Raw genomic sequence first — 10,334 nt, 5'->3', positions numbered from 1 at the left:
GAAAACCTCATTGACCTAACTTACATGCTCATTGCTGCTGAATCAGAAATGATTTGGCAAAGCAATGGAGCATATTTGTTGGGAAAGTCAACCAACCATGCTTCCGAGGACGTTCTTGGAGAACCGACCTGCGTTTGCTGCCAAGCGAAATGGCGTTGGATACAAGTCTGCCCTAAGAGCCTGAAGAGACCAAATATGGGAGAGTCAAAGAGTATGGCTGTGCTTCAGGTAAAATCCACTATCTAACTCCATTAAGTTCCTATTCGTTGATTCTTAATACATAATGTGATGAGATTACATTTGAATGTTTTGCAGGATCAATGAAAAGAGAGGAAGCTTAATGGAAAAGCAAGACGAGTCTAATCACGAAGAAATGGATCTTGAGCGCATGGATTTGAAGATTAGATTTTGAGCATAGAAAGTTATGATAGAAATGTTAGGAATATTTGACTACATAGTTTTTCAGTTGATTTTTGCATTGTAAGGACAAATGTTTTCCGCTGCTTTTATGAATAAAATAAAAATTTTGATTTGACTTATTTATTTATTTCCTTGCAATGAAATCGTTATGAAAAATTGATGTTTGCATATTTCTACAACGAATGGATAAGATTCTTAATTATGTTAATAGTGGAAATATCAAGAATTTACCAAATAAGGAGAGTTTCTCATCACCCAAGTTTCAATTGGACAGAAACTTGGAATCATGCAACTTGGTTGCACGATGAATGAGAAATTTCATATTTGAAAATTAGACTAATTCGTTGACAAAGTGTCAAGTGAAGGACTAGGAGATCGAGTACACAAAGTTGTGTGTTGATCAAGTCCACCACAAGGGTAACAAAGATATTTGTCATGATTTACTAAAGGATTAGTAAATATGACTATACTTATAAGAATAAGTGTAATTCTGAATTGATTAAAAAGGTTTAAATCAATAGCAGAACGAATAAGAAGAATCAAGCAGGCAGAAAGATAAAAGTTTCTCTATTCTAAGAAGAAAGGAGAGTACCTTTTATGCTTTATGATATATCTTAATGATTAAGAAACATATCTCAATTGATCCTCTAAATAAGTCATAGTACAAGTGTATGTATAAGAAGAGGAATCAAGAATTGAAAAAAATGGTTAAATCAAGAAGTCAATCATACTTCATTCCAAAACAAGTCTTAGAGTTAAGATTGTAATATTGAGTGACAAGTCTTAAGAAGGTTTATAACATTCATAAAATGTAGAATTTGGAAAAAGGTTTTCCTATTCTTGAACATTTGAAATTGGTAAGTTGTGATGACTTGAATAAGACAAAGACCAACTAGGACCAATTTTATGAAATGTTTTGTCTTGATAAAGGCTACACTAACTCTTGAATATTTGTTTGTCAAGAAATGTTTATTGACAAGAGAATCTTATATGTCAAGGAGTCAGTGGGAGTCTTAATGGTCTTGAAAGGTTTCAAGAACAAATCGAGAATAAACCTTATCGATCATCACTAGCACACGAGTTGAGGTTTACAACCTATCGTGTTGACACTATCTTGTTTCTATGCCGTTCCAATTGAGTTAATTATGCATGTGGGTCCTATGAGTTCTCATTGAATGCATAAAAGGCAAGGAAATTGATCAATGAAAGGTACATTGATAGGAAAGAGTGAGCTGCTTAACTACTTGGAAGACATGGTGGGCAGCCGTGTTACCATAAGGCAAGAAATCAAGATTGTTAAGAGTTCGGTCCGTATGAGTCGCAAACTTTGGTTTTGACAAATTCACATGGATAGGAACGCATACACCATTAAAATCTAAGTGTCATAAGATTCCCTCCTTCATGAAAATGACTGTGAGGAAATGCTTTCACTAAGGAAGATTTTTAGAAGATAGTGATTGTGAAAATTGTATTCTCAAATTCGATTATGGTTACGGTATCCCTTTCCATGATTCGAATTGTGAGATTTGGCAATTAGTCTGAATTGTTTAGACACACATATGAGCTATCCAAGGCAAAGGTGTATAATTTTAAGAAGCCTTGATAAAAGATTATCAAAGCATTAGGTATTAGAAACATGAACTTAAGAAATTCAATAGGCATTGTTTTTCTGAAAGTTAAGCTGTTTCTGAATGCATGTCAAATCTAGTGGGAGCATAAGTGTTATGTTTGTAATAATCATCGTGATAGTGGGAGCATAAATGTTATGATTACATGATTATTAAGGCAAGTATTGAAACTTAGCAATATTAATTATAGAAAACAAGAGTCATACTTTGCAAAGTTGTAAGGGTTGAATAGTTGTTTTGCTATAATTAAGGGAGAGAATATTATGCTTCATTTCAAATCTAAAGGCTTAGGTTGTGGAATGTTAATAAACTTAGTCAAGGATACATAGTGTGTTCTTAATTTTCGATTATGATTACGGCATTCCTCTTCGTAATTCGAATTGTAAGAACGTAGCACATAAAATATTATGGCAGAAGATTGATAAAGTATTAAATCTTCATGTAAGACGTTATGCATCGTGTCCCATACGCTTCGGGTATAGGATCGATTGCAAATGCTATAATATTTGACCATTCTAAAATTTTCAAAATGTCTAGCGCATTTAGAGGGAAAAGGTCAAGAATCGGTTTGACTAAGATAATTAAACAACTATCAAAGGGCAATCCAAAGTTCGCCGAGGATTGGTCGCTTGTGAGTAGTTGGAAGTATAGTATTGGATGGACCTTATCGACATTATTATGAATAGAAAAGATTCTATTAAGAATGAGTTTTCATATGGAAAATATGGAAACGTTTCCATATTGGGAGTTGGATATTGAGAATCAATGTTTAGATTATAAACTTTTATGCAAGAGGATGTTCAAAGGAATGTACTTTGAGTGAGAGACATCACATCTAAGGAATTGTATTGTAACAATCTCCGATAGAGGACTTTGTAATTTCATTGGCAACTGTCATTGTGACTTTTGTGCTATGACATTACAAAAGGGATCATTGCATAAAATGTTAGAATCTAGCATATTCTATAAGTGGCAAGAATTTGATATTCTTTCACTTATGAAAAAAGGATTAGGAGTTATGAAATGAGTATGATTGGAAATGTGTTCATTTGATCTATTTCACAAAGTAAGAACCATAGGTAAACATTGTGTGCATGCTAAGAGCATGGGACAAGTGTTGTAATAATTCAAGTAAGAAGTTGATTACCTGAAACAACAAATAATGAGTAATCGATATGGTGATAAATAAAAGGTGTTTTATTTATACTCAAAGGTTTGAGGCCATATGGGATTAGTATTATTCTTGTGTTCACTTTGCATGTTTTGACTTCCTGAATAATTTAATTGGTTAAGAACAGTCAAATTATTCAAACGGGCCACAGTCGTTCATATGTTGGAAGTAGATATGAATGAAGACTATCGTGAATTGGTGTGTGGATTGTCTAAAGAGCATTAGACATAAGCAAATGTTTGCTGCAACGTTCATGAGTGCTTATGAATATGATTTGAGCATTGGATTTAACCCACGCTCACTTGGATCACTTCATGGATTGTATCACGAGTGATTGGTGAGACGATAACATCTTATATTCTTGAAACCGAGATGTGTGAGTTGTATCTTGCGAGTTGGTTGCACATTGATAATATGTAAACGCACCAGTAACTTGGTGTTATAAAACATATTGTTGTGTGTGATTTGGTGAGTAAGTGCAAGCGATCATCGAGTCAAAGTTTATCCGTTCCTTTTATTCAAAGTAGGATAAAAGCGATATCTGTGGGCCCCTCGATGATTTAGTGATGGCACCTAAGCGCTTGGCCAAGCCGAGACTAATTTGATGTGTTCAAATTGTAGTCTGTTGTCAGTCATTATAAATCTGAATTCGGGAAACAACACATAGACAGAGAGAATGATTTGGATCCATGTCTCAGTTTATACGATATCTAGAATGGAGGAATATATGATCCCTTATCTTAAGGACACGCGTATCTGATAGGATTAGAGTTGACAGCGGCTTTGGAAAGCTACGATTGCAGATCAGGATCTGAAGTCATACGCAGAATAGTTATTAGACTTATCCAAGTGGGAGACTGTTGGATTAGTGTCTAAGTCCATAACTATTTTGGTATGTACTTGACTCGATGGTGCATGGTCCTTTTGGGTTGCCTTCACCAAAGCAACTTGATAGGATGAATTATGGAGAGAAAGGATTAAATATGATTTATTAATATATTATGAGAATAATATATTAATGGAGAAATCATATTGTTTGATTAATATCAGTCAAGAATTAATAAGAATTAAGTTTGTGACTAAAAGACATTAATTAAACTTAAAGGACTAGAACAGTCAATTGTATGATAGTTGAATATTGAGCTAATGGACTTCATATTAAAGGGGTGGACGAATTCTATGGGGAAACCCATTAGAAATCGTCTTAGGCCTTTAAGGAAGGAGCCCATGGGTTGCTTAGGGCTTAAGCATCCAAATTAGGGTTTCCTTGTTAGATAACCCTAATAGCCTCACTATTTAAAGAACCCTTATGCCCCAAAAATGTGGACAAGCTTCATTCTAGGGTTTCCACACGTTTTGGGCAGCCTCCTTCTCTTCTCTTATTCATCATCTTGCTCTTGGTGTTTGTGAACCATTAGAGGAGTGACATTTGTGACTCTAAGCTTTCTAAAGTCAATACAAGAAGGATTTGAGATTGTTATTGCTACATAACAATCAAGGTATGATCTAAACCCTAATTTATATGTTATATTGATTATCATATGCTAGATCTAGGGTTTATAGTCTTGGATGAATTGCATGTACAATAGAGAAACCTAGATCCAAGCATTAGGGTTTGTATGAGCACATAGGATGTTCTTATAGCTAAAACCCATCACTAAACTCTTGGGCTTCAGTTTCTTTTCTGTTATGAGTCCTTTGGTTAGTCTCTCTCTCTCACACCTGGTATATATAGGTGTTATCCTGATGTAAGACTTATGAATAATTTTATGAATTTCTACTATTTCATCAGGGTTGCCCTGTGAAATATAGAAGCCCTAATTCCATTGTTGAGCTTAACATGGAGCTTGTGGTTAGCCACTTGACGGTGAGAACACGGCTTCCAGGAAAAGGAATCGTCCAAAGTTAGAATAATGAGGAAGAAATCTAATAGAGTTAGATGAGGGTGACCTTACCATGAAATCTGATGATATGTAGCTCTCCTAAAGTTGCGATGTTCAGAAACAGCGACCCTAAAACGCGTTGAATCCCTACGTTGGAAACAATAGTAAGACAGGGAGGAAACAATTGAAAGAAAAGGAAGAATTTTAAGAACACAACATACCTACAGAAGGAAGGAGCCGGTTGTGCCGACAATGTGGAGAAAAAGTCATTCTAACCATAGGAGTCCACGAAATTACCAAAAGAAGCGAAAAATTGAAAGAGGGATAAGAACTGAGAAGACAACAATAAGCGTAATAGAGATGGAGTTGAAGGAACCCAAAGCCCTTTGCTTTCCTAGTAAAGAAAATAAGAACAAAATTGTGGGAAGAAGAGTAAAGAAAATAAGAATAAAATTGTGGGAAGAAGAACAGGGAGAGACTGAGGCGGTGGAGGAAATATCGAGAAAATGGTTTATGTGTAGATGGTAGACACAGTGTTGGAAGGGTGCAGTGAGTTTTCTAAACACATAACAAGTGAAAACCACCATGAACAAAAAAGGAAAAAAGATTGAAAAAAAACCACAACAACAGACAAACAAAACAAAGAAAAAAAACATCAACCAATAAGAAGAAACTCCTGTTCACCAAGGGCTTCTAAATTAGTATCTATATAAATAACGTGTAACAATTATAATTATAAGAGTAAAATATGTACAATTTTAAAAAAGTTTGAAGATTAGAAAAGTTTGATGGTATTTAATTAAGAAAAAAAAAAAGTCTCGAGTTATATATACTTTTTTTTGGGCCCTACATTATATCTTTCCAAAATGGTCAAAACTCAAAAGAAACAACAAAACCACAACAAAAAAAATCAAAGAAGCAAAAGTCAAAATAAAAAATCCCCTCATCCTATTCCTATACGGAACCCAAATTACATTTAAATATAGTTTTTCAAAACCTCCTATAAACCGCCCTTTCTATTCCCCATTCGATCTCACATCTCTCAACTCATTCACAGCCAAAATCAAGCCGTGCGCAAACCCTAGAATTTATCGATAAAAATGTCGGCACACGGAGGAGACGGCGGACTAACTCAAGAAGATGAGAAGAAGCCGCTAGATCAGGCGGCGCACATCAATCTCAAGGTTAAGGGTCAGGTAATAAGGCGTATGATTATATTTATTTATTTATTTATTTTGGTGTTTGTAGTTTGTTTGTGTTTGGTCGTACTGTAAGTCTGCCAATATACTTTTACATAATTACATCCGTGATTGCGTAATCCTGTGGTGTTTATTCGATTTGGTTAAATCATTTACTCGGTCAGTTCGTTGATAATTGTAGGCTTTTACTGTTTGTAACAGTTTGTTCGTATCGATTATAAGATAAGAACTTGTTTTCCGTCTTAAATGATGCAGTCGAAAGTAGATAGGGAAACGATTACTATTTCAGTAGAAAGATATGTGTCCTTTTTTGGTACGCAAACGTGGTAGATGTTGACTTATTTTTTTCGTTTTGTTGCTGTTGTAGGAAGGGAACGAGGTGTTCTTCAGGATCAAGCGAAGCACACAGCTGAAGAAATTAATGAATGCCTACTGTGAAAGACAATCACTGGAGATGAACTCTATTGCTTTTCTATTTGATGGCCGACGTCTTCGAGCTGAACAAACTCCTGATGAGGTAATTTAAATTGCAATGTTTTTAAAAAAAAAACTGTTCATGATACTGATGATTGTTATTGTAAACACAGCTTGAGATGGAGGAAGGTGATGAAATTGATGCAATGCTGCATCAAACAGGAGGTGGGATCTAAATGCAAACCTTAGGGTGGATATGAATTAGAATAAAACTTGAACAGAAATGGTTAGTGTTTTAACCAAATAGTGTTAGTATTTTGGTATTTTGAGTATTTTTGATGTGTGTATCAAGGTTTTACTGCCGGTTATTAGTAATACGTTTAATAGTTTGAGTTGATGGGAATTATTTTTATATATGTTTTATTTATTTTCATTATCAGATGTTTGTTTTTATTTAGGTGCATATCGGTCAACCATTTTATATTCTGTTTTGATTGTTTGGTACATGTGGATTTGGTGTCCCCCATGATTGTTTGTTTTTATTTGGTGTCCCCATGCATGTTTTAAAAACGGATTTTTTAGATGAATTAGTATGGTGACTGCATTAATCATAATGGGATAGTTAAAATAAATATTTATCATTTTAATATTCTTTCAAAAATATTTACCAAAATGGTATTTTTTTCATTTTCTTTACTTTTTAGTTTTCTTTTTAGTGTTTTTTTTTTAAATTTTAAATATCTTATTTTTTTCTCTTTAATTCACCATTTTATTGTTTTTTATATATATTTTTTAAATGACAGCTTTTATTTTAGCTTTCTAACCTTTTTTTACTGTTTCTTTTCAATAACAGTTTTTTTAATCTTTTTTTTTTTTTTCTGTTTTTTAAATATTTGTTTTTCTTATACAATCTTTTTACCATCAAAAATTAAAAATACAATACATTTTAATGTGCAAAAACTCCAACATTCACATATAATATTTTTAAGGTAAAAAAACAAACAAAACCTCAACATTGTTTGTTATAAAAAACATCACAAAATAAACTCCAACATTGTTTATTACAAAAAGAAAAAAACATCACAATTAGCTTGAGATTGAACCGGTAACAAATCTTTACCATTAAAAAAAAGAGGAAATAACCATAACAAATACCATAAAAATATTTTTTTAAAATACCTTGACATAGACTGACATTGTTTTAAATTATGCCTCGGTTGCCTACAACTTCCACAAAGATTAGCATTTCTTCTTTCTTTAATATCCATACCGAAAATGATGTCTGTCTATGCTAAGGTAGTTTAAATATTTTTATGGTATTTGTTTTGGTTATTTCCTTTTTTTTAAAAAAAAAATTTACATGTAAGGATTTGTTACCGGTTCAAATTCAAGCTAATTGTGTTGTTTTTTTTTTTCTTTTTGTAATAAACAATGTTGGAGTTTATTTTGTGGTGTTTTTTTTTTAATAAACTATGTTGAGGTTTTGTTTGTTTTTTTTACCTTAAAAATATTGTATGTAAATGTTGGAGTTTTTGCATCTTAAAATATATTGTTTTTTTTTTTAATTTTTGATGGTGAAAATTTGATGATAAAAAGGTTGTATAAAAAAAATATAAAAAAAGATTAAAAAAACTAAAATAAAAGTTGTCATTATACATATATATATATATATATATATATATATATATATATATATATATATATATATATATATATATATATATATATAACAATAAAAAGGTGGAATAAAAGAGAAAAAAAATATTTAAAATAAAAAAATTGAAAAAAAACTAAAAAGTAAAGAAAATGAGAAAAATACAATTTTGGTAAATATTTTTGAAAAGACACTAAAATGGTAAATATTTTTTTCAACTAGCCCATTATGATCAAAAACTCCACGTACATACATATATAAATCATGAATTTGATTTTTATAGGTTCAAACATTAAAAATAACATAAAAATAAGTTTTAGTGTATATATGTCAAAAAGAAAATAAAATATAATATCGGAATAAAGTATAGTTTTAGATGAATACAAATAGATAAAAAAAAAAACTTTATAACATTTATCATATGTTTTTATTTAGAGAAAATTAAATAGATTTGAAAAAAATCATCAAAGATTATTATGTAAATGAGTTTTTTTTAATGTGTTTTTATTCGGTTTAACCTGGTCAACCGGTTTATTTTGACCGGTTTAACCGGATTTTTCTAAAAACCGTCCGATTCAATCCAGTTTACAAATCGACATCAAACCGGTGATAGTTGAACCGCTCCCTCCTCCGGTTTTCGGTCCAATCGGTTCGACTGACTGGTTCAAACTGGTTTTTTAAACATTGCCCCCATGCACATATACGAGAGACGAAGTTGACATTCAAATGAAAGTGAAGTGCAATAAAGAAATTTTCTAATTCTTAAATGAACATTTAAAATTTGTTTTATTGAATTTCATAGAGCTAAATGCATTGTGAGAAAGAAAATATAATTGTATGTTTTTTGTAAAAGTTGGTTAGTGGTTAGACCGGAGGGTGTGGGTGAGAAACTTCCCTTATTTTTTGCAGGTCACAACACCTTTTTCCTCACTTTCTTTTCCCTCACTTAAACCCAAAGAAAGGGTGAGAAGTTTCCCTCGCTATTTTGTTTTTTTTATTTTTTTTAAATAAAATTATTTTTTTTTTTATGATTTATAATTTTTAAATTAATAGTAAACATAAAGAGCATTTCATTAATTAAAATAAAAATTACATTGAACCTAATATTTAAATAAATAGAAAATTAAAAAAAAAAAACACAAACAAAAAGTCATACAAACCACAACAAAGAAAACATAATTAATAATCTAATTAAAAAAAAAAACAGAATACGTCACTCGAAATCATTGTCATCGTCATCGACCGCATCGTCTTCATTATTCTCCTGAACGTCACTCTCGTCATCGGAATCTTCGCTCTCGACGAAAATATCAGAATCTTCGTCTGATTCGTCAAACAAATCATCGTGAGAATGCTCTATAGGCGGGTGAATATGAGTCCTATAAATGTGCTCCTCCAAATCAGCACGAAGGGTGTGATGAATGTCGCGATTGTGTACTTCTCTTCTATTTGCCTATACTCTTGTATGCCAACGGCTACTCCTTCGACATTTGGCAAAACTTCATTTTCGTTGTACCGACATATCGCTCTTCCTTCGTCTTCAAGAAACATATTATGCAATATGATACATGCATACATTACGTGCTGTAACATTTTCACTTCATATGACCTTGCCCCGATTGCTAGTACTTGCCAATGTCTCTTAAGTACACCAAATGTTTGCTCCACATCCTTCCTAGCTGACTCTTGTGCCTCTTTAAAATTTTTCCTTTTCGGTTCGTTAGGACATGTAAACGATTTCACAAAAACAAACAAGAGAGGATATATACCGTCAGTAAGATAGTATCCATGCTTATATGCTACCCCATTTGCTTGAAAATGTACATCGTGCAACTTTCCAAGGTAGATATCGTTGAATACCGGCGACTGGTCTAGCACATTGATGTCATTGTTTGCACCAATTGAACCAAAGAAAAGAATGCATGTCATATCCAAAGATCATGTGATGCGATAGCCTCTAGAACG

General features: G+C 32.4%; 1 protein-coding gene across 1 annotated transcript; it reads left to right on the top strand.

The window, feature by feature from the left end:
* The first annotated feature begins 6,116 nt into the window (after positions 1-6,116).
* On the top strand, positions 6,117-7,129 carry LOC145070931 (small ubiquitin-related modifier 1-like). The gene is made up of 3 exons (XM_079017883.1): positions 6,117-6,298; positions 6,669-6,818; positions 6,889-7,129. The coding sequence occupies exons 1-3, from the start codon at positions 6,203-6,205 to the stop codon at positions 6,949-6,951; spliced, it is 309 nt and encodes a 102-aa protein (XP_078874009.1). The 5' UTR covers positions 6,117-6,202; the 3' UTR covers positions 6,952-7,129.
* Positions 7,130-10,334: the final 3,205 nt, after the last annotated feature.

This window comes from Lactuca serriola, chromosome 8 (genome assembly GCF_051521515.1).
Source record: "Lactuca serriola cultivar US96UC23 chromosome 8, Lser_US96UC23_V15, whole genome shotgun sequence".
NCBI lineage: Eukaryota > Viridiplantae > Streptophyta > Magnoliopsida > Asterales > Asteraceae > Lactuca > Lactuca serriola.
The sequence above is the reverse complement of the archived record's forward strand: the minus strand, read 5'-3'. Positions and strand labels throughout refer to the sequence as shown.